The sequence below is a fragment of the Tauraco erythrolophus genome, chromosome 10 (genome assembly GCF_009769465.1).
Source record: "Tauraco erythrolophus isolate bTauEry1 chromosome 10, bTauEry1.pri, whole genome shotgun sequence".
Classification (NCBI taxonomy): domain Eukaryota; kingdom Metazoa; phylum Chordata; class Aves; order Musophagiformes; family Musophagidae; genus Tauraco; species Tauraco erythrolophus.
The window spans coordinates 22,412,372-22,437,930 of NC_141474.1; the positions used below are offsets into that span (position 1 = coordinate 22,412,372).

At 37.7% G+C, this 25,559-nt stretch overlaps 2 protein-coding genes across 4 annotated transcripts in view; one reads left to right on the top strand and one right to left on the bottom strand.

The window, feature by feature from the left end:
* Nucleotides 1–13,256, bottom strand: part of MIGA1 (mitoguardin 1) — a 40,509-nt gene extending 27,253 nt beyond the window's left edge. For all 3 annotated transcript variants that reach the window (XM_086617103.1, XM_086617102.1, XM_086617101.1), the window contains exons 1-6: nucleotides 13,102–13,256; nucleotides 9,608–9,785; nucleotides 8,915–9,051; nucleotides 8,552–8,678; nucleotides 7,929–8,065; nucleotides 7,051–7,174 (exon numbers count right to left, since the gene is read on the bottom strand). In XM_086617103.1, the coding sequence (XP_086473229.1) occupies nucleotides 7,051–7,174; nucleotides 7,929–8,065; nucleotides 8,552–8,678; nucleotides 8,915–9,051; nucleotides 9,608–9,785; nucleotides 13,102–13,200 (802 nt within the window). In that variant the 5' untranslated portion in view covers nucleotides 13,201–13,256. The remainder of the gene's footprint in view (nucleotides 1–7,050; nucleotides 7,175–7,928; nucleotides 8,066–8,551; nucleotides 8,679–8,914; nucleotides 9,052–9,607; nucleotides 9,786–13,101) is intronic.
* Nucleotides 13,257–14,363: 1,107 nt separating this feature from the next.
* USP33 (ubiquitin specific peptidase 33) overlaps nucleotides 14,364–25,559 on the top strand; it is a 42,873-nt gene continuing 31,677 nt past the window's right edge. The window contains 5 exon segments of the mRNA XM_086617199.1: nucleotides 14,364–14,429; nucleotides 19,352–19,415; nucleotides 19,969–20,080; nucleotides 21,158–21,211; nucleotides 23,277–23,339. Coding sequence (XP_086473325.1) covers nucleotides 20,000–20,080; nucleotides 21,158–21,211; nucleotides 23,277–23,339 — 198 coding nt within the window. The 5' untranslated portion in view covers nucleotides 14,364–14,429; nucleotides 19,352–19,415; nucleotides 19,969–19,999.

Sequence of the window (25,559 nt, forward strand, 5' to 3'; positions counted from 1 at the left end):
AGGACTGAGCAGGGAAGCACAGGAACAGCTAGCTGAACAAAGTTTGGGAAATTAAATCAGCTAGGTGAATTGTGGCCCAATTATGAGTAGCCTTTAGAGCTAAAAGGAGGAACAGCCTGTATTTCATTTGAAGAGAAGCTTGTGAGGGAGAGAGGCAGTGTAAAGGAAAGGAATAATCTGGCCAACAAAATGAGCACAGGTGATTTTTATAATCAACAGTTAAGTCCATAGAGTACCAAATTTTAAACGGACAAAGCAAAACATGAGAACATGGCAGGAGTCAAGAAGTGAGAGAGACAAGGGCTTAAACAGGAGTTTTGGTGTGGGCAGAAAGACGACAGGTTTCAGGGACGCCATTTAAGGAAAAGCAACAAGGTGTATAAATAGCCTGCTGGATCTAAGAGCAAAGCTGTTGGGCAAATGGTTAACAAGTGTCCTGAAAAATCAGAGCCAAACTCTCTTTCTGATCTTCTTGGAAGTGTTTTTGGAAATTTCTATCCATATGACCTCCCAGCTAACATACAATAAGTGACCTTGAGCTCTCCATTGCTGGTTCAGTGTACAGTAAAATAGATTATCTCGAGCCACTGCTAAAAAGACTTCAGCTACTTTGTTTCACTATGCAATGAAGTGACATCTAAGCTCCAGCTTTTGAGATAAACACAAACATAGATGTTCGTATGCATAATTAATATTGGACAAATACACCTTTAAAGGAAAGTCTTAAATATTATTGATAGCAGAAGACATACTATCCAATTTGAACATCTGCCCTTTGAGTGTCTGCTGTGAGTCAGAAATAAGGGGTTGCAACAGTAAGTTGCAATACGAGAGACATCACAGTAAAACATGATAAGCTTCAGCAGTTACTGAATGTCCATAAACTGCAACAGCTAAATTATGTACAAAATATGTACTTTTTTTTTAATAGGATTGAAATAACTTTTCTGGGCTTTTATGAGACTTAGTAACATTGTTTTATTTCCTTTATAAAAGCATCTCTTGGGATAAATGTATTTCCACACTTAAAGAAAAAGCTATTGTTTTCTTTTGTTTTGATTTAAATTCTGTTTCAGCCACTAGTAAAAGGTTTTGTACTTCTCCAAGAAATGAAGAAATTATTTAATGTAAATTTATCTTCAAGGAACACAAATGTAAAAGTTTTCAAGCTAATATAAAAAGTTACTGTAAAATAATTTCAGAGTAGCATATGTATTACTAGAGCACAAGTGAATTACTACAAATTGCTCACCTCGTTGCAGGCTGAGAATTATGAACAGAAACACTTCTTATGCATAACCAAATAAAATGTAATACTCTTAAACTAAAATTTTTCCATTAATATTTCAGAGCTAGAAAGGAAAACAGGTCCTAGATATTAATCCATAGACAGTAAAACTTTACAGAAGTCTGTGTTAATAAAACATACAAAAATGAGTTTTCAACAGCTTCACTGATTATGCAAAGATTTTTTCATTTATTTTAAAAGCAGTTGGAGAAAAGGTTTATAATATGTAAATATGTTCTCCAAAGAGGTTTGCCACTAAGTTAAAGGCTGTGCTCATTCTCTCCAAAATGCCAGACATATCTTTGAGTGTGAGAAGAAAATTAAGAAAAGAAACAGACAAATCTACCAACAAAACCACCCAACGACACAGACCTTTGTGAGAGATCTTTTACTGCAGTAGCTCAAACAATTCATTTGTTTTAAATGGTATAATTAATATTAAAAAAGTAAATATTTTTTAAAAAAAGTAATCAATGAATAGGTTTTAATGTTATCATCAAAAAGTTTAGGAGCCAGTGTACACAAGTCACCATTAGTTTGAGTGCCAGCATTCCTTTTTACAGTAGGAATCAAAATAATAATATGAAGTATTAAGAATTCAGTACTGACAAGGAACCCTACAATTTGAGAATTTTCCCCTCTGACCTGCAGTTCTGCTCGTAAGTAAAGCTATTGTTTCTATCCTAACTCTTTGCATTCCTCCCAAGTTAGCTCAACTAACATTTCGGTCTGCTAGAAGAGATCTAAAAAGGAAAAAACCAAAACAAAACAAAAAAAAACACCCCACAAAAAACTTTCTTCAATGACAGACTACAGAAAGTTCATTTACCTCTCAGAAATAAAAACATGCATATTTTGTTTCACAGTTTTCTGCCAATTCCATCCTGATCAGTGTAGCTTATGCCTGCCCCAGGAAAGCCTGTTTCTAGGCTTCCCATGCTGTTTCATAGTCCTAAGAGCATCAGCATAAAACCAACAGCTTTTAGCCCTACATATTTGTTTTAATTTCATGTCCAGAAATATTTCTGCTATAGAAATCTTATTTTAGCTTGCTGTTTTATATGATAAATCTGAAAGTGCAGGGGAGAACGCAATAACAATGAATATAATTTCATTCCATTATTTAATCTATTTAAAATACAAGTCTTTTCCAGGGCTGTATTCATTGTTTATAACTCAACAATAGTTTACAGAGTTGAAAATTATTATTTGCAATTTTTTTCAAGTAGTATTATTAGTAGTATTAATAGAATTCTATCCACAGAGAGAAAAGGTATTTATTTATATCTGTATCTTCTACACTGTTAAAAGTTAAATATTTAGAAGTATTTGGAAGAGAAAATAAATAATTTACATGTAACTAAGGGGAAAAAAAAGCATTTGGAGGTGCTAATTCACACAGCAAGAATCAAACAAAAAGCAATTAGACTACAGCATGCAACCACTCCAAGTGGTGATTGCCTGCTCTGACAAGTCACCTTTAACCCATCTTAGCAGACAGAAGAGAAGCACTTCAAGACCCACCATGAAAGTCCGTGGTTGCAGTGGCAAGCTCTTGTATTCTAGCAGAGGCCCAGGTCACTCATTCCTGACTCTCCCATGTAGCATGTTACTATAGTCTCCTCCAGAAGGCTGTTTCTCAAAGCTGGCTGGCCAATAGTTTATCATGCCAACCATCTTCAACTAGTAAGTGAGATCATAAAATGAAAAGCAAGTCTGTGGTATGACAGATCAATGGCAGCACTAAGATCTTAATTTGACTAGGCAGAGGCTAATTAAGGGGGTTGGAACTAGATGATCTTTCAGGTCCCTTCCAACTCTAACCATTCTATGATTCTATGAAATGATCACCTGGGAAGAATAACATTTAAAGGTTTGGGAAAGAGTAACATCTGTGACCAGCAGACAAGTAGAGGAGAGAGTGGTTTCAGGAGCCCCAGAAGTTTGATAGAAGATTTTACAGAGAAAGCTGAAAACCAGAAATTGATAGACATTTTTACCTTTGTAAGTTTCCTTCCTGACCAAATCTGGAGCTCTTTATAACTCTGAGTTTCTGAATAAGAAGTGCTAGACAGCACTTTTATGTAGCAAGACTTTTGATAACACTTGATAACATTTGTCCAACTGTTAAGAGCCCTGTCTCCAGCTGTGGCTAATCACAAGTGCTTCAGATGGAGAAAATGAAAGAAAAATCCACAAACTATATCTAACCATCATGTATATCAGAGAAAAAACAAAACAAAATATCTTCTGATTACTGTTGTGGGTCAACAGTTGAAACTCTGAAGCATAAGAGCTGGTTGTAAGCATTCTAACAAGCTGCAAGCGTTATGAACCTATTAAGGACAAAAAAGGCTTTTTCTTGTTCATTCCAAGAAAAAATTGCAGTCGTAAGGGGAAATGCTTAAATGCCAGAAAGACCACCATGACCATTTACCCTGAAACTCATCTCTTCCTCTCAAAAAGAAATAAAAACATCGTTCAAAACAGCATTAATAAAAAAGCATATATCTGTCTAAAACACTGAAATACCCTCAACACACTTCAGAACGACTTACTTCAGAACTTAACTTGTTTCACTCAGACAACCAGAAATTGGATCTAGTTTTGACTTTGACAACAAGGTCTACAAATCCCACAGCACCACATACCTTTTCCACGTGTAAGTAGCTGTTCAGAACAAGTCAGTCACCTCTCAGTATTTTCTTCAATAAGGAGCTGGACCTACACAACTTATACCACGTATTAGCTTGTTTCTTCCAAAACATGGACCATTTTTATGGCTTGTTTTGAGGTGTCTAGTATTTCTGTATCTTCTGAAATATGAACAGAACTGGACACGCTATTATAAAACCATACAGAAACAAGATCGTATCTCTTCCTCTAAGCTGATGCTGTCCTTTTCACATAGCCAAAGATTAGCAATGTGGTTTTTTTCCGCAACACTGTGCTAAGAACTTACACTGACTGTGATGCATAATTTTCCTAATGCGTTCCAAGAGTGTTTCTTCATTATTTTTCTTTTGAAATCTTTCATCTATATGTACAATCCATACTTGCCTGGATTCAAATGTAATTTGTTAAATTCAAACCATTTAAACAGATAATTGAGATCAGTATGACTAATCTTTCCTTTTCATTAATTCAGTGCTTTTAATGCCATAAATGATCCTTTTTTACCAACTTCCAGCTCCACAAATGATTTTATCAACTACGTAGTTGATAAAATTAGTGTTTGACCAAACATCTTCTCTAGAAAGCAAACCTTTCCCTTAACAGTGGACAGAAGTATAAAATGCTCACATCAGCGAGCTAATTATTATCATCTAATGTATGCGGTATCAATCCTGCCAATTGCAGAGCTCTCAAAACCTACAGCCCCAGAAAAACTACCTACCATGAAACTATATCAAGTGGCACTAATTACACCTTTTACTATGTTGTCTGTAGTAACAGAACTGCAAATTAGCAACTCTTTCACAGGCATGACACTTGAGTGTTGGAGTTTTGGGGTTGTTTGTTTTTTAAGATTTGGAATTAAACTGGTGATTTCTCAATCATTTGGAATGTTTTCCACTTTCCAAGACTAGTAAACAGTAAATGATGGATTAGGGTGCTTTCTTTATCTAGCTTCTTTAAGAAGTCTGGGATATAAGCCATCCTGGACTACTGATTCTGATTTAGCTGCCTCACTTGCCACAAGCGATATACATTCCTACAGAGCAGAGGCACCTTCATTGTTTCTCTTCAGAACTGTCATTTGTATTCTGCAGTAGGATATTATTCTTATTCTTAGTAGTGTAAAGAATGCTGTACTAGCTTGCTTTCTTTTGGCCACTAAGATTTCAGAGTTTTCTTGGATTTGGCTTATTCTTGTGGCTCTCGAACCCTTCCTTTCCTATTGTTGTTAATAGATGCACCTGTGCACACGCGCACACAAAAAAAAGTGATCAATGTTTATACTAGCATACTTCCTCAAGAGTAATACAAAGCTTTCAACAGAAACAAAACAAAGTTAGTATTACATGGTAACATGTACATTTCAGAGTAGTAAAGGAAAATCTGTTGACAACAGCTTTGATTTTTTTTCTCACTAGATTACCAAATACAAGAAGGAAAAAAAAAAAGGAGAGGGAGAGGGAAATAAATCCCTAAGAGAGCCATCAAACTCAAAAACATCTTATTTCAAACATTCATGCACCATATTCTACAGAAAAGTAAATTACCTAAGAAATTTTGAGTGATGAAATGTTTTTATATCAAATATTGAACAAAAACATCATCTGTATAAAATCTTCCCGAGCATTTGGAAGCAGATGATGTTCCTGGTTTTGTTCTAAAACATTATGAAAAATTGAAGCATTCTTTAATATATTTCTTGCTGTTCAAGTCACAAATTCCAGATAATGATGAAAAAGCCCAAATCCTCAACAGTGAAAACACTATTCACTAAACCACTTGATTACTTGTTTTCCTCACCCACCTGGGCCAGCACAAATAAAATTAATAATAAAGTAACAGACATCTATCTACACAAGAGATAACAAACGATTTCTACAAAGAACATTTGAAAGGAATTCAATTATCAGAACATTATTGGTAAACAAGAATCCTGTTATCACATCTAAAAAAAATGAATATCAATTTAAAATACATGCAGGGTAGTCAAGCAAAACAATAACTAAACACATTGAACATCACATTGAGTTCTTTGAATACCATTTTATCAGTTTTGCCTGAAGACAGAAATTACAAATGAACTTCTGATTTAATAATGGATATACAATGCAACTATATTTAGGGCTTATGGTTTCAGACACCAAAATAAAACATGCAAACACTTTTCTGGTTTAAGAATTACATTAAGAAGTGTACGCAAGTATGTCAGAAAGCCAACCCTGACCTAAATTTAATTGCCCCCTTACTCAGAGCTGTATTTAGTAGTCACAGGATAACACAAGGGCTAAGAGATGAGAGTACTGCCACCTCGTGCCAGTCAAGCTGAAGCCTAATGAACAAGACTATTGACTAAAACTAATCCCAGAACATGTTCTGCCTTTAATGTCTGACAGTTATTAGAGATCAGATGCTCAATCTCGAATTATGAAAAAGCGTAACAGTATCGGTCTTTAAGAACATCTTAAACCAGTTCTTTAAATAAAAACAATCAAACTATCTGTACTTAATCAGCATGTCTGGCAGCAACTACTCATTATATTTGCCATTCTAACATCCTGAGTTTAGTCACTCATAACTGTGAAATTTCTATCACCACAGATAAGAGCTTTGGTAATGGATATCAGTTTCAGGCTAAGTCTTTCTGGTTTAGTTTTGGGTTTGTTAAAAAAATTATGATAAACAAACAAACAAAAAGTACATGCGTACAGTTTGACAGTTCAAAAGACATATAAAACTTCTTTTAAAATGCTCTAATACACCCATGCTATAAAAAGGATCATATATTCTTATTGTATAAATATTTGATCACCTGAGTCAGCATAAACTTTAGAAAGTTGAGAAACTTTGTAAAATTTGAGAAATTGTGAAAATTTTCAAGTATACTGACAAGCCCCAAAGAAAAGAATTTCCTTTCAGTCCATTCTTATCTAAAATTCAAGCACTACATCAAACATTACATAATAATGTAAAGAACCTGATTTTTTTTTCTGTTTATTTACTGATAAATATAATTCTGCTTATTGGATATTTCCCCCCAGGAGTCATTATAACAAGCGATAAAAATGTAAGATAAGAGTACTCACCAATATCGTTAGCTAGCGAAGCAGGATCAGAGACCCCAAGGGTGGCTTCAAACTCCTCCTGAAGACGGTAAGCTCTTTGAAGAAGGGATTCAAGCTTATGAATGAATTCAGCACTAATGATATCCTGCAATAAGACAGACATTAGAAGATTTTCTATTTCTTTACAGTTGGTAAGATTCCTTTGTAAAATCTAAGGATATTAAGCCTTCAAAGAGCAATCCATGCCACATTAATTTCCTACAAACCACACAGGGACGCTGACAGGTTAATACTTTAACATCCCAAAGATGCACACTTTTCTAAACATACATATACACTAGTGTAATAAAAATAAAAGTCTAAATTTTAAAATACTCTGAAATTATCTGTGATGTTTACTGCACTAGATAAAATGAAAGCCATACTGGTATATGTTTATTTCAAAATATTTTTAGCACTTAGTTCATAAGAACAAAGGAATACAAATAAATTTCAATCATGTTATTTGTGAATATGCATAAATAGATCGTGTTCCCCAAGACCTTTATCTTTGATAAGCAGATATCCTCTCACATAATCATAAAAAAGAGGGATGACCCAAGGGGTTTTGTGCAGAGAACCGGTATGCTTGGTAGCTTGATAATACCATCTAGAAGCAAACACTGATGCAACAGCAATTGCCAAAAAATAAATAACACTAATTCCCTTCCCCCGCTCTCCTCCAAATAATCAAACAAAAAAATTTAAAGGAACAGAGTTAGATGTCCTTTAAATGCAATACCACTAAATTGGAAATTTGAATTAATGCTCAGTTTCAGTTATCAAATTTAAGATTCAGGTAACAAAATGCAATGAATTGTCAGGGCAGGAACAGTAGATTATAGATTGAATATACTCACTTCTACACTTTCTTCTGCAATTGCATCTCCTGCTCCCAGCTTAATGGAACCACAACTTGCTTCATCTTCAACTTGCCTGTTACGAAAAGTCAATGCCTGCTCCCATCGACGCAGTGCTTCTTCAAAAAGCTCCATACCTAGGGGAGATCAGGAATATCACTGTTCCATCAAACACACAGCTTCCACATGAATTCACATTTTAGAGTCACAGGAAACTATGTAGCTAATAAGCATGACTATAGCAGAGATCTAAGTTTTTAAAACAGCAGCAATTCCCAGTCTAAAAGGAGAAAAAAAAAAAAAAAAAAGATATATCTCCTTCTTAATAAGATGAAGCCCAAAATATGATTAAAGCAACAATGTTCAATGTACTTTTTCCTACTTACTTTCAAAAATAATTTTATGGATTACTACAACAAATATAGGAATAAAAAAAATTTTTTTGAAAAGCTAACTCTAAATCAAATAAGACTTCATTATTTTATAGAAATCTTCTTAGACACATGCCAAGAGGACACCGTGAAAGAACACCACGATATTATCTAAGTGTCACTTTGCCATAAAAATAAGAAATAATTTACATTCGTTGTTGGTAGATGCTGAATATTCTTATTATAACTTACCCATCAAATATAAATTTTCAGGCGTGGTCACTGGAATATTGACAAGCTTAATATCATCTTCATCTGCTTTATCCCAAGAATTAGAATTGGCACAAGCACAACTGTGACAAGAGGTGGCACTCTGAACCTTAAAAAAACAAACACATTTTGAAGTGTTACTTTACAGAGCATCCTTAAAACTACATTCCTACCATTACAACCAAGCTCTCTGCCTAGATATGTAGCAAGTACAATGGCCTTCTCAGCATCTCTAGCCTTCTGCGCAGCTTGTTCAGGGAAGTTGTTACAGCTCAGTGAAACCATTAGGTGCATATTCAGTGCAAGTCAACAGACATTCAAGACCCTTAAAACACTTTTACTTACCGAGGCCAGGCTTTGTACTGAACCAGAGTATTTACTGAAAAGTCCTCCGTTTGCATAGATACAAGACTGAGATCCTTTTTCCTTGGCAGAGCTCAGAGAAAGAGTCAAGTTTTGCCGACTACTGGAACAACTAGAACCTAAGAGATACGCTGATTTTAAAGCTGCTGCAAACTCAAAACATTGTGTCTTTCATTAACAAGATCTATCAAGAATTGCATTTACTCTTTTCAACAAAAAACAGTTTAGAAGAAAACAACAATTATTCTTTTATTTACAGTTCTACGTGAGAAACTACAAATTAGAAGAGACAATATCTATAACAATAACCACGCATTTGAGCATAATTATTTTCCCATCCAATAAAAAATCAAATCTGCTTTTCTCAGTATTGAGATACATCCACAAAAACAGCAAACCTCATTTTTAATGTACTATTGATAAAAAAAAAATAATCCAAATTCATGATTAAAATTTCACCTTTGAAAACAAGATCAGCTTATTTATAAAACACTGTAATTTTGTTCCGAATTTGCACAATGTCTACTTTAACAATTCAAACCTACTCCAAGGTTAAAGGAAATGAAAGCACTGAAGGAAAATACTTTATTTTACTACTACACACTGCTATGCACACCTATCCCCTTACACCCCTCTTCTTTCCCCTAAAAAAAACTTGGCGGTTCCTTCATGTACCTTTTTCTGATGCAGCTGCTTTTGTACACTCTAACACTAGATGACTTGGTTCCCACGGTGGCACTTTCTTGTTTTTCTTTCCACGTCTTCTTTTAAAATGATGGGCCAGAAAAATAACAGATATTGCACTCACTGCAGTTACCGTGAACAGTTTCTTTAACCCAGGGGAAAGGTTTACCTGAAAATAAAATAGTGTGACTTCATTGGAAATATATGCTCCTCAACTCCCACCTTTCCTCCCACCTCCTTTTGGTGCATTCAGCCTAAGCTATAGCTTGTCTGAGAGAGATAAGAGATGCTGCTCTCACATAGCCTGAGAAACAACCAACTCTGAGCAAGGACATAGACTAATTGCTTCTCAAAATTTGCAACAGTCAGTATGCAAGACAGTTTGCAAAGGGGCTGCTGTGATAAAGTGAGTGACTGCACTGAAAAACATATTGCAGCACCAAGAACTATAAGGTACATTGTAAATCCATGAACTATGGAGATCTAAGTAAATGCCTTCAGACAAACTTTTTTTTAAAATTTCTTTTTAATGCCAGGACAATGCAGGGCTTCAATTAATTCTATAGCAGCAAAAAAAATACTAGGAAGAAACTCACCCTTCACATCTAGACTATTTTCTGGCACAGTGGAGGATCCAAAACACTAACATTTGTATGATGTTTCAATTTGGGAAGAACACATATTTAAACATGTTGTTCACCAGAAGACTTCAGGCTGCAGCTCCAAAGCAGTTTGCTCCATCTCCCACAGCCAGGAGGAAATGGCCCACCTTTTGTAGGAAGGGCCTTCACCTTAATTGATTATGAATTCGTAGCAACTGGATCCACAATTCCCCCTTTTTGTTTACTAGTTTTTAGAACTTCATGGTGAGCAGAGACCCAGTTAAACAGAAACAGAATTCTCGCTTCCCTCTTTCAGGGTAGCTTTACCTTCTTTGTTGAAGCAATTCTTGCTCTGACTGGGTCTCTTTCGGGGTCTTCTTTATTATCATGTTGGGGTCACCAGATGTCGCTCACCAGAAGAAGGCTTCAGGCTGCAGCTCCAAAGCAGCTCCCGCAGCCAGGAGAAAAAGAGTATGAATATCCATCCAGTTGGTATGAATTTGTAATTATGGAATTAATTAAGGTTTAGGCCCTTCCTACAAAAGGCGGGCCATTTCCTCCTGTCTGTGGGAGATGCAACAGCCTGCTTCGGAGCTGCAGCCTTCTTCTGGTGGCCCTGATGTAATGATAAAGAAGACCCCAAAAGAGACCGAGCCAGAAGAGCCAGAGTGAGAATTGCTTTGACAAAAAAGACCCTGAAAGAGGGAAGTGAGAATTCTATTTACCCCAGAAGAGGGAAGCAAGAATTCTATTTAACAGGGTCTCTGCTCACCATGAAGTTCTAAAAACTAGTCAACAAAGAGGGGGAACTGTGGATCCAGCTGCTATGAATTTGTAATCAATTATGGCACCTTGAAGTTAAGGCCCTTCCTACAAAAGGTGGGCCATTTCTTCCTGACTGTGGGAGATGTAACAACTTGCCTTGGAGCTGCAGTCTGAAGCCTTCTTCTGGTGAGCAACATAAACACATTCCTCTAAATAAACCAAGAGTTTTTTTAATTGTTATGTTTCATTTTGGATATAGATCAGTCACAGGTTTACAAAGGTTTAAATTAGCAAATAAGAATCACATACACAAGCAACTGGAATTAAAAGCCATTAACCAAGTTTATAAAATTCAGAGTGACAAGATATACAAGGAACAAAAGAGACATTTAACTGGAAACTGGAATCCACATTCACAAAATCTTTAGGTAATCTATGCTGCTTGAGAAACAAGCTGCTGGGAGAAAGAAAAACAAATCGGCAGTCCTTGGGACTTATAAGGTGTTTCTGTAACATGTTTCCTCATACGACAGCAAGCTGGCCACACAGAGCATCACTGCATGTTGGCACTCCCTGGTTGCCGTGCAATTGGTTAACACTATCAGAGCTGTGTAATTTAAAGCAGCATTGAAAGCTTTGCCCTGCATTGAATTTACAATCAACCAGTCAGACACCTTCGACTTGAGAACCCTGTCCTTAGTGGTACTGAGGCCAAAAACTCACACTGTACTGCACAAGGAAAAGGAAATACCTGAAGCACAGTACAAACACATACTTACAACAGACTATTGTATTTCACAGAAAAGAGTTAATAACAAATAACTGAGATTAAAGCCTCAAAGCTCACAGAATTCAGTGCTAGAACTAAAGTTTCAAAGAACTGTAAGTGGATTTTTTAAATTTGTCTGTGCCTACAAGCATGATCATATGTAAATTAACAGTGAAATGAAAACCTCTAAGGAGAAGAAAGTTGTAAGTTGCACATGGTATTTGAAAAGGATATGAACACATCACAACGTAAAAAAGAAATCAGTGATCTTACAGTGAGAATTTTAAAGTATTCTAAATAGAGAAAAAAGGTGAAAATAATCAGATGCAGCTAAGATTAAGAACATCTCATTCTGGTTTTAATATACAGTAAAACTTTGAAAAGCATTTACATGCAAATATGAAAAATGACATAGCTTTTGCTTACAAGCATCTAATTCAATAAAAATAGAATACAGTCATATCAAAAACACAGGTTTTAAATGTAAAAGTTTATTAGGACCTGCTAATATCTATGTTTAAAAAAATATTATTGGCATTCCTAGTTATAAACATTTTTTTCTTTTGTTATCCTTGTCAATGATTCAGCATACACAGAATGAAAAAAAAAAAATCTACTGGACCGTATTTTGTACAGCCAACTAGAAACTCTTTTTTTTCCTCCTGTGTATTATGGCATCAGATGTGGCTCACTCTTCAAGAAATTTATTCTCTGAGGGATACAACTGAAGCCTTAATATTTTCTCAAGTAATTCTCACTTATTTCAGTCTATCATTTATCACATATGTAGTTACAGGCAACTAACATCTCTCTTCTCTGATTCTCTACAACACAATTACAGCTCCTCCTCCCTGTCTCTGACATTAAGGTGCTCTAGAGACAAATCGTATGATTCCCTGTAGACAAGGAGTATCAGCTTCACAATACTTCCAGCTTTCGTCAACCTGAAAACTAAGATCACAATGTACTCTTTGCCCAGATTTGAGTGACTGCTATACATGTTACTAGTGAAAAGTAGCCTATGTCGATGAAAGAAAACAAAAATAAATCACTCCAGGGCCATCTGTAAAAGGAAATACTTTGATTTGATAAGAGTCATGCTGTTGCAAAATGAAGACATATAGACACTGCAGATAAAGCTCTCTTCAGTCAGATGTACGATGACGCACTAAGCATTTATCAACAGAAAGACAAAAAAAAGTTTAGTTCAATGTTGTAAATAAACTACAAATCAAGATATTCTGTACAAATTTAATTCATATTAAGCTCAGAAGAGCGAGTACAATTTAGCAATTAAACTTCTAAACTTATAGCAAAAGTGACAATATTTAGAGTAATGTATATATTACCTGGTTAAGAGAATAATACCAAGAAAGGGGAAGGTGAAATACCCGCAAAGCTGCCGTCTTCAGAGAAAATCGTGCCTCAGTAACAGCTTCTTCTGACATGGCTCCTTCTCTCCCATAACCTCATTAAGTGGAACTATCTTGAAAACAGTCACCGACGGTCCCTGGAATACTCTGTCAAATGAAGGATACATACTAAATTATGCAATAGAAGCCCATGACAGCTTGCTTCTACACGTTCAAGTCTCTTACATAACAGGTACATGACTTGTTTAACTGATGTTTCTGACTTGTCCTTAATGAGAAGGCAGCAAATTGGCCGGCCGAGCTTAGGCCCCATTCCTTCCACCTGCTCTGTGCAGAGACCTGTACACGTGCAACCGGGATCTACAGAGGACTCCGTCTGCTTCTATCAGCTGGCGGTTCCCGTATTACATCCTCTAAATCACACATGGAAACAAGACTGTTTCTAAGATCACTATTGCTGGAAGAACACATCTGTCAGCTAGAAGAGCCAAAAGATCAGAGAGCAGCCGGAAAAACTTTCTCTCATTCAGATTTCATTTTTTTGCAGGCACAAACGTCATCTTCCCCATTAAAAGCAACATCCCCTTCACTCACTGATGCTAAACACAATAGCACGGTGTCAGGCGAAAGAACCGGGCGGGCCCGCGCGCCGAGGGAGCGGTCAGCTCTAACCATCTTCCCGCCGCCGCCTCCGGCCACAGGCGGGCTGTGCCGCGGCGGAGGCGTTCCCACAGGGCAGGAGCCTCTCCCCGCCGCGGGACACGAAGCGGGGCCCGGCCGGCCAGCCCCGGCCCCGCAGCCAGCCCCTTTGCGGCCACAGGCCACCTCCCTCCGGCCCTGCCGAGCCCTCCCCAGGCGAGGCGGCCCCAGCGGCGCGGCCCAGGGTGCCCGAGCCTTGCGCTGCCTCGGGCGGGTGACGGACCGAGCCGGGGTACCGGCGCCGCACACCCCGCCGGCCCCGCCCCCGCGGCCGCCCAGGCGAAGGCAGGCGCACCCCTCCCTGGGCCTGGGCCGGCTCCTGCTTAGCGGCAGCGCTGCGGCGCCGCCCTAGGTTACCTGCCGCGCACCTGGGCGGGCGTCACAGGCAGCAGCCACAGCCCCTGGCAGGCGGCTCCCTCCCCGCGCCGGCGGCTCCCAGGAGACAGGCTGGGAATCCACTTCCGGGCCAGCGAGAAGCGGCCGAGGTCAGTGAGGAGACAGCCTCTGTCACCGCCACGTGAGGGTGACCCGCTCCGTTAGGAGTCCGCGTCGGCCATCTTTACACAGGGCAGTCGTCTTCTGCGGACGACCGAGCAAACTAGAGGGTGAGTCTGGTGCCGCCATCTTTGTGCGGGGCAACGCTCACGTGAGCGGCGGAGACGCTCCGCGCGGCCATCTTTGTACGGGGCGCGTCCGGCGGTGGGTGGGCGTCTGTCCGTGTGAGGAGGCGCCGGCGGAGCTGCGGTCGCGGCGCGTCCCTTCTCTACTACGGCGGCAGTCTGCAGGGCTGCGTCCCGGGCGGGACAGTGCTGCCCGCCCGGCTCGCTGGCCCCGGAGGCGGAGGCTTGCTATCGGTGTAAGCCGTGAGGTTGGCTGCGGCTCGGCTTAGCTCTGGGCTCCGCGCACGGTGTATCCTCCTGGCTGCTCCGGTAAGAGCGGGAGACTCCCACCGGCGGCGGGGAAGGCGCGGCGGGTGCGGCGTTCGTGAGGGGGCGAGAGGAGCGCGGCGGGCGGTGTTTCCAACCGGTCTCAAAGTCCGCGGCGGCTCGGCCCGCTGGGCGCGTTGGCACGGCGATGGCTGCCGCCGGCTGGAGCCGTCTCGGCGGCCGGGGCGCCGCGCTCCCGGAGGGCCGGGCGGGGGCCGGCGGCGGTGCGCGGCCTGCCTCCCGCGGTGGGCCGGCGGTGCCCGGGCCGCTCGCTCCGAGCCGGCGGGTCGCCGTGCGGGGCGGTCGGCAGGCGGGGCCGATAACGCCCGCCTGCCCGCTGGAAGCGGCCACAGAGCGCTGAATCGGCCTCCGCAGGTATCTGCTGAAGTGGAAGCCATGCGGCGACGGCGTTGTAGGTACGATGCAACTCCAAAAACCAGTAATTCAGCTGGAAATTACTCTGTTCGTTCCCTGAGATATCTACGCGCGTGGATCCCCGTGTACGAGGGGCGAAATACACTGGAGAAAAAAGTCAGGTGTAGCACTTAGTGGAAGATCGCTGTAGGCTTATCCTGTGTGCAGGCAAAACCTGAGTTAGGAAAATCCTCTTAGAAACATAAAGGTCAGCTAATACGTTTCAGAGTTAAGATTTAAAGTGATGGAAGGAAGAAGTGAATGGACAGTCTATATACCCTGAAAGGCAATATAAAATGAAAAATAGCCAACCTTGTAAGAGGATATAGCCTCAACTCAAGCGTTTGTGTTGTTTGTTTTTTTTTTTAAATGCCCTTTCTCTTTGCAAATAATGCTTCATGACTGAAAAAACTCTAATGAGAGTGACTTATTGCATCTTGCTTGGGTGGATAGTTCTTGGTGCTTAAAGAGAAGGACCAGCTGTCTTCATCAGCTTTCTGAGTATGCTTTTGCCATTTACTGGGAAAATACCAGGTTTTATTCTAAACAGATAAAGTAAGTTTTCTACTAGAGTTAGTACTGGTGTTGCTATTTTTTTCCAAGAAAACTGGATACTGGTGACTAGAGATGGTAGATAAAAAAGGTGGAAACAGAGAGGCGTGTGAGATGAAAAACAAAACCACCTACTGATCTGATAAAATGGCTCCATATTTACGGACATCAGCTGAATAAAGACATATATTTGTTTATTTCAACATCTGTTGCCATGTTAGCTGCTATAACTAGGCGCATGAAAACATTAATGCAAAAATTTGTTGAGAGAATTTAATCTATTATGGTTCTTCAGGAAACAGTAGGCTCCCTGCATGAGCCTAATATAATTTTCAAAAGCAGTTGAATTCTCTTAGTGTTTGATGGGATTTTTCTGTGTGTGTGGTTAGTTCTTCTATGGTAGGCACCACACGGGTCTATGATGCCATGGAATTCTGCTGAATAAGTAAGTTTCTGGTCATGATGCTTATAGTTCACACTTCTCTGACAGCTTACATGACCAAATGTTTTTTTCTTAGTGGATGCAAAGAATAAATGGGAACAAAAAATGACTGGAGTTCAAGATAGGTGTTACAGGCTACTTTTTTTTCTTTGAAGTATGACTTGCTATGCATGCACTAAGCAAAAATGTGTTAATAAGTCCTCCTTTTGAACGTTAAAAGATTCAATTAGTTGAATGATGTAGTAAGATGCATTGAGATAGGTAGGCTGAAAGAAATCTTTCAATGGAAATAACGGAGAGAGCTAGGGAGAACAAGGGAGAGACTGCAAAGTTCTTTCCCAAATATATGAGCAGAATTTGATGAGAAGCTTATTGCATGAATATCATAAACAGTTAGTGTGGAAACTTGAGTTCTATTTCCAGTTAAGTTTTACTTCATTCTTAACCACATAGTGAAACAAAGATGCTTCTTGTATACCGTATATGTAGGTCCATGGTTTTCAGCTTCTGATTTTTCTAAAGTTCCTGTGAGACCATGGAACACTTCTGAAGGGTCTATGAAAGGTGGCAGAAACAGTCTTGTTACCACTGGACACATGATTGCTGTCTAAGAATTCCTGTATTAGTAACAATTTTTTTAGAGTTCTTCAATGTGAGGAAGGCTGAAATTACTGACATAGATGTTTCCAGAGCTTTTTATCTGTCTTTCTAATATACAAACTTCTGTTTCAGGAAGCCCCAGAGCTGGAAGGGATCCATGGAAGCTATATATTCTTGTAATGTTTTTATTCTTCTGTAGATGTCTTCTTTTAGTCGGTGGTGGAAACAGGATACTGGGCTAAAAGGACTTTTCTTCTGACCCGGCAGAGTTGTTCATATGAGATATTTACGTACTTTCCCAGTACAAACTATCACATATCACTGTGGGTGTGAAACTGAGATACATTGCGGCTTCAGAACAAGAGTGTAAAATGGAATGTAAGAGAAACTACAAAAGTAGATTATTTTTTTTTGATTACTGAAAACGTGAAGTTGTTACTTTTGGATGAGGTCAACGCAATGCAGAAATTTGTGAAAAAGCAGATGTGGTAATGAGATACATGAGCAGAGGAAGATAAACAATCTTTTCAGATAAAGTAGGAAGTGATGAAATGGAGGAACAGCAGTGTGGCAGAGGCTACCCTGGACTTGCTAGGATTTAGAGACATGAAGGACAAATCATGATTTTGAAATTAATTTTTACAGTTTTAGACTTTAAGATAAAATTTTACAAAATATTTTACTGCAGGTAGATACATTAAACTACCAAGGTTATGGCAGTACAGTGAGTTACCATGGTTGCTACACGATGGAAAGAAGTGTGTAAGGATTTTGTTAACAAAAGATGAAAGAAAGGCCATTCAGCTCTAGCCATAGAATAGCATGTAAAGAATCTATAAGGTTAGCTAGGCTTCTACAGGGGATGCTCTCTGTACAGGCAGGAATAGGGTCCACGTCCATAAGGACGCGAGTTTCAACGTGCTTTGGTCTTTTGCATGAGTATTATGAGGAGATGCAGACTGCACCAAGAAACAGTCTGGCTTGAGCGGAACTCCTGGGTTTGTTTTTTTTCAGGACTGTGGATTTGGATTTGTGCGGTTTTCAGGTGTGAGAGTAGCTATTAAATACAAATCTGGTCGCATGAGATGAAGTCTCCACTTCATTCATTGTTTTGTATTACATAGAATAATGCATTCAGAAAGCTTCTTCCATAAAAAATGAATCTTGAAGCTTTACTAATCAATTATGCCAGTCTTTCTAAAGCATTTGTGTTAAATCCGCATTAATTCACAGATTTTTTTTTTTTTTTAAGGTTGTCACAGCTTTATTTGAAACTCACTGTTTTTAAAGTTTTAACAGACCTTACAAAATGTGCAGGATGAAACATACATTGATGTTTCCATTTCTGTTCTGAAGAGGAACTTTATAGTGCAAAGCAGAATTGCTAATATGACTGAAGTTGAGGAGGTTTGGCTGGTAAAACTCATTTTCATATTTGAAGTGTCTTTCAGCAATACTGCACATAGATTACAAATAGACACTGAACGGAGAAAATACTTCTCCAGCTGTAGCTTATATTTCAGAGTAATGCCTTTTAAATGTCATGCTGCTAGTCCAGGAAGAAAATTTAGACCTCATCTTGAAAAAAATCCTGAATTATTGATTTACTGTAATACTTCCAGTCTTGTGAGATAAGTACTTAAATATTTTATTGAACAGCTGTTAACATGACATTCAAAAAGACTGAAAGATACACACGCATGGAACATATGTATACGTTACATAAAAAATAAATATCTTGTGTATTTCTGCAAATGTTTATATGTAAATAAAATATATTTAAGTATACATATACAGGTATATAGATGCCTGTATATAATAAATTATATAAAGTATTGTATATTATTCATTATTCCTATACAAATAACATAATACTTTAATAATATTCTTTATGTAGGAATGTTTGTAAGAATAATATAGACTATACACATACACACACGGATAAAAACCCCCATTGATAATTAAAGGGAACCAAAATGATTCTTGATTCAAAGGGATCTTACTGCAAGGCGATGGAAGTAAAGATCAAGTCAAAGATAATAAACTGAAAGTTTACTAGGAAGTGTGTCTGAAATACCCACTAGGCAAGGTTTGTATTCCCCTGTGGTGTCAAAGCTCTAGGTTACTTAATACTCGAAGCAGTGATTGGTTGTACAGCAGGAGGAACAGACCTAAAGCTGCCAAAGCAAACAGGCAAGTGGAAAGAGATGTGGATAACAGTGCTAAAGGCTGCAAACAGATCAAGGAGTGTGCATCACTGAGTTAGAATGGGTGTTTAGTTGCAAGTCTTGATGAAGGAATGCTAGATTGGACAGATAATAATTGGGCAAAGAAAGCTTAAGGTTTCTTGGGCTTTATAGACATGGAGGCATCAACAGTAATTGTTTAAGTGATAAAACTGAAACAAAGTTCTTGGATGGTTCTTACCTGCATGAGTCAATTGAAGTATTTATATAAACAGAACATTACTGAGTTCATTTTTAATTTTCTTGCTGTACAACATCATAGTGTTCTATGCGACTATCAAAATAAAATGACGAAGTGATTGTGTTTAGCATTCTTTATTTCTGACAAGCTTCTGTGTCTGCATCAGAGGCCTCGAATGGACAGAGAGAACTCAAAGAAGAGAAAAGCTCGCTGAACGTTCAGTATTACATGTGAGTTACAAGTTTCAATTTGCTTTTGATGTATAATACGCATGAATCTAGAATGTGTCTTTGTAAATAAGTAAAACCAAGATAAAGTTTCCTTCTTGTTTGGCAAGCAAGTCTTGTGCTCCTGCATTTTAGCCTTCGTAGCTTCAGCACACTTCAGCTGTGTTGTGTAAGATCCCTTTCCAGAATATACAGTCAAAGTTCTGGGTGGACTTGAAAACTGTATTTTTTAATGTCATTGGGGTGCCATGGTAGAACCCAGGAAGTTAAATTAATTAATTAATCCAAACCAGCTCTGCTTCACTCAGGATTCTGTTAGTTCATGCCCTGGAAGTAAAAGGATTTCGTTTTACAGGTCAGCTGTGTTTAATTTAGACTGTTGGATTCCCTTACTGTTAATAAAGTTGTTTATGCTAACTTACTTTAAAAAGGGACATTCCTTTAGAAGTTATGCATATGTTGCATATTAAATATCTAATATTGCTGCCTACTCTAAGGAATTGGGTTTTACTCGTTCTTACTTCTGTTAAATAATTCCCTGGTCTTAAAATCCCAGCTACAGGAACTCAGAAAATACAGCTTCCGAAATGTCATCGCCTGGCAGCAATTGCCCACACTTGGAATCAGTTGGTGAGATAACAAAAGAGGAATTGATACAGAAATCTCATGTGAGTTGTAGCAGCTTACTTTATTCCTATCACACTTAATTCTGGTCACTTATTTTAGCAACGTATCTTGTCATGTATTACTAGTTATACGATGCATAGTTATAAGTGTTAAGCATGGGTAAAATCTTCTGTACTGGGATAGTAAGGTTTAAACAAAGTACGGGATGAATTACAGATTCGATAAACCTGAAAACCTATTTTTCAGTACTTAACACTTCGAGTACCTTTCCCAGCAGTGTTTTCCAAAGCAAGCAGTGTTTTAATGGAAACTAGTTAAAAGAACTGGCATAAAACACCAAGCTGAACTTTATTTTCAGACGGTGCCATTGTAGCAGTTAGTTATTTGGAACGTTAATGTAATATAGCGTAACTGACTTGACTTCAAGTAGAAACTATAACAAAGAAATTTAACCTTAGTTTTTTTTCCTGGATAACAGTTCACTTTTTGATGGAGGAACCACAGTTGGAGGAATTTCCCCTACCTGAACTCTTGGTTTTCAGCTAATATTAGTAAATCGAACAAAGAAAGATCTTGTAACTTGTTAGAGTAGCTGGGAGGTGATGAAACACCAAACCTTTTCTGTCTGCAGTGCTAAATTTCGTTATCTGAAAAGTTGAACAGTTAATTTGCTGCTCAGGGATCTAGCATTTCTTTAGTGTTGCATTTTTTTCATAAACCTTTGCAGGTAGTGTTGACTCTCTGCAAATAGGAATGTGCAGTTATTACACGTTCCATCACTTTGATTTCTTTTTATGTTAAATTGATAGGAAAGACTAATTTTGAGGATTTTTATAATAATGTGATATGATATATGTTTGTTTTATATAGAAGAACAATTTTTGGCTTAAGATGAAAACTGGGAGAGAGATCCAAGGTTCTAGAAGAATATGCTGATTTTAAGATTATGTGAATTAAAACAAAAATTGAGTTGGTTATCAACATATAATTTTCTCTGTCTTAAAATTATTCAGTTGATACTGAGCTTTGCAGTGTTTTTTTCTCATTTGTCTCAAAGTAGTGGTTTATTGGTGAAAGTAAATGAAATGGTGCTTCGCTTGTGTGTTTAACTTAAATAGGGCTCTTGTCAGGACTGTAAAGTCAGAGGACCCAACCTTTGGGCGTGCTTAGAGGTAAGTTGTACTGTTGTTCCATTTTAGGGTCTTTTTCTAGTAATCTGTAGATAAAGTTGGAAGTAATTTTTTTGAAGAAACAACTATAATGACGGTCTTTAAATTAGTTTCTTTAAGTTATTATTTAAAAGCAAAACCTCTTGTGCAGTTTTCTATTTTTTAAATTATTTACCTTTTATCAGGTACCTATTATAATTTAAGAATACTGTGTTCAAAATGAGAAAGTAGCATATTAAGGTTTCTTCTTGACTTATGATATTTTGTAGCTCTTAAGAATTTTTCTTTTAATCTTATCCTCAGGTCTGTAGATCTGAAAAATAATATATTATTCCTGAAAGAAGTTACTTTATATAAGATTCTCTTAGCATTTGTAGTATAAACATCTAGCAGTAAATGCTGACTTAACAGCACAAAAACGCATACTCTGACTTTTTGATTTTTAAGCAAACCAAAGAAAAAACTCATTTTGAAGCTCGTTGAAGTATGCATAAATATTCTTTAAACTTTGTATGAATTTTATACAGTCTGTATATAGTTTATTTTCTTAAATATATTTTTGCCTTACTCTTCTTGCCATCCACAAAACCCATAATTTTCAGTGTGTTTAAAACAAAAAGCTCTGAAAATGTTGCTTCTGATTCATCTGTTATACCAACAGGAAAGTATATAGCTAATTTAGTTTTTAAAAAATGTCTCATGAGTCCTTGAGAGATACAGCTGTTTCCAGAGATTGAAATTTTGCTCTATAGGCTTGACTTCATTTCTTGGCAACGTTTTTCTAAGTCCTGTCGGGAAGATATTTAGGCTGAGATGCCAACCTTTAGGTGTATGTATGAGTATTTTTTAAAATGTACTTTATTAGTTTCCTTTTAAGTGGATTATGGTAACAGTTAAGACATTGGATTATTTTGCTCCTTCTGTCAATAAGAGAGAGAAACGAAGGGGGAAAGAAACTGTTTAATGTCTTTTTGTTAGATGGCCTGAAGTTTAATTACATATAAAAACCCTCTTGGGAGTAGGAAGAGGTGTTCAGGGATACATCAGCCTCGCAGGCGGGGAAGTGCTGTGAAGCTTAAAATATGTTTTTTATTTCTCACTTAGATCTCTTAAACTGTTACTGAAAAAACTTAATTTCATACCAACATTTTCGTAGGAGAATTTTCTGGTTGCAGTAGGACACTTAGTGTCATGCTGTGATATATCTCCTCTTGGATGAATTGGCATCTTGCCTTCACCTTTTTCAGTAGAAAAACATGGTGAGATCCCAGCATGTTAACTATCTGTAACTTAACTGATATCTGTGATTATTTAATACAGAAAATTTACTGTGTTCAGCTGCTATTTGATTGTGTGAATTAATGTGCTTAGAGGCTTATACAGATAACATGCTGTAAACTCTTATGTGATTGTCTTGACACATGCAAATGAGGATTTAATGAAAATTGCTTGAAGATTGGCAGCTGCAAGATTCCACACTCAACTCAGCCAAATATGTTTTGCAACTTGAACAATTAAAATCAACAATTATTTTGCATGTTATAACTAGAATGTAGTAAGTACTTACCCATGTAATACTGGAAACCCTTACTTAAAGGTGAAAAACCTAATTAATTGTGAAGTAATACTCTGGTATAAGCATTGCAGATAGGGGCATGCAGGTATTTTTGTAGAAATGTATCGTGTTTTGAGGCTGTTGCAATTCGATACTTAGACACTAGGCTAACTTAGTATTTTCTGTAACAACCTCTGCCAGATCATGAATTGTAAAAAATACATGTTGACCTTAATCTGAATAAATATATCAAAATGGCCAAACATTTCTATTCCAAATGCATTAAATGTCTGACACTGCCCACGAGGGAGGGGAGTTGAGTTAAATCTTTCAGCATTCTGACTTGCTTTAGGTGATATTTATTTTAACACTTATTGTGCATGTCTCTTGGTTTGTGTAGGACTCTGCAAGTTTGAAATTTGAGTGAATTTTAAAGAAACTACCAATATATTCCTATTCTGTAAACCTGCTCGACACCACTTTTTACTTCTATATTCTTATTTTGCTCAACAGAACAAATGTACATATGTTGGATGTGGGGAATCTCATGTTGATCACAGTACCACCCATTCTCAGGTACATGTATTTGCTAGTAATACAGTCACTTGAAGCACCGAAGTAGAATTAGACAACTTTTTTTACTCCTTTAGTGAAGTCAGTAACCTGTGTTAGCATAACTATTGAGAATTTTGATTAGCTATGATTGTTTTTCATCTGTAGAAGCATGTCGTACTAATTTAGGAGGTGACAGTCTTTGTGCAGCTACATAATTATTTATGTAATTCTTTTATTATTGTGCTCCTGAAAAGAAGATGGTGAAACGTAAAAAAAGAACAACAATTATTGATGATATTCAAGATGCGTTGACAAAAGCGTTCTTGAGTACTTCAGCTTATATGTAATACTTCACTACTTCCGTCTAACTTTATAGGATTGTAGCTGACTGATGGATAAGGGGAGGGAAGTTGGATTACTGAACATGAGAGCTGAACAGGTGTAAGATAGGAAGTATAAATTACCAGAAAGAGGTGCTTCGTTTCTGCATTATGCTCCCTGTTCCAGTGGCTACAGATGAAGAACCTGTAGACTGAGCTGAGCATATCCTTTCCTGCTATGTCCTGATTTTGGATCCAGCTTGGTAGGAGCAGTGGAGTGTGTGCACTGTGTTCCCCAGCATGCCAAGTTCTGGCAAGGCTGGACAGCTTGAGTGCATCTGTTTGGGTCTTAAACTCACTGTCTGTTCTGGGCACACTTGCCAAAATAAAGCCAATGAGATATATCATTCTCTTAACAAACGCTGAGGACAGAGGGATGGCAGTTTTATTAACATGTCATTTCAGAATTGTTGACTTTCGATTAAATGAAATTCTTGCCAACAATTTACAGTTCGTCTGTCAGAAAATACGTCTGAGGTCCCCCACTGAGCAGTTTTTGGTCCTTAAAAATACTAAAAAAACCCAAATCCTGGTGAATATTAAGATGAACAAATAGTATATACCAGGGTTTTACAAGAAGTACGTTTTATGGCTCCATTTTACCACCACTCTTAATTATTTATTTTTTTGAATCAGGGCCTTGAGAGGTGTGCATATTTATATAAAACAATAGTGCATTAATATAAATGTATTTAAATAAATTTTTTTCCAACTATTTAAGCTGAATGACAGTTCCGAAGCCTTTAAAATAGATATATAAACGATCTGCTTGTAGTGCAATTGGGGAGCAGATGGTCCCTCAATTTCTTGCCTACAATTTCATACATCTTGGCTTTCTGCAGTAGTCTCTTCTTGATTTACATGCTGTTTTAGCAATGTTATGTACTTGCCAGGTAAGAGAAAGGGAATGGGTAGTTTGCTTGCTGTCAGTGACATCCTTAAACTCGCTAAAATGAGAAAAACAAGGTTGATGTGAGTTAGTTTATTTCTGCTTGCTCTGTTTTCCACCAGCAAGGTTCCCTCTACTGCAAAAAGTCATGTTCATTGTGTCCACTTCAAGAAAATTAATAAGCTGTTGCTTTGGAGACTTGTAATTATTTGTGTAGCTTGAAGCCACAGAATCAAGCATGATTAAAAATTGTCAGAGATATTTTACGTAATCTGATGTTTCTGATATTTTTTTACTAGGAGGAGGGCTACTTAACGAAATTGTAGCCCACGTTTTATATTAAAAACTTTGTTCATGTACAAAGCCTTATTAAATGGGGGGAGAAGGAACTCGGACATCCTGCAGCAGTTGTAGTACTTTCCTAATTTTTAGCAAATCCCTCATTGTCTGTAAACCTGGCTTGTGCTGACGTATAAGGAAGAAATACAAGAAGGATTGGTGGAGGTACCTGGAGGATGATAGCAACCATGTACACAATCTTCAGTAAGCAAAGAGATTGAAAAAAGAAAGATGAAGATTAAAACAGTTTGTTTTGATACAAGCATCTCTTACTGTGACTCAACTAAAAATCTTACCTTACTGTCCTGATTGATTGATAAAAAGCTTGAATTTCCTACAGCAAATCAGTAGAAATAAACACTGCCTTTATTGTAGAGGAGGCGGCTGCCATTATAACTGATATCAGACATTCCTGAAAAAATGTTTTATTGTGAATTTTAACACTTCTGACAATGGGCTTTGTTCTTATTTTTGTAATTACACTGAGGCATGTGGGATGTGAGAATGACTTAGATTCTGATTGTACCTTGTTGCTAATTTGCGTGACTTGTACTAAAAATGAGTGTTGGATAGTTTGTGCTAAAATTTCAGTAATTGAATTGCTATTTTTTGATATTCTAACATACATATTTG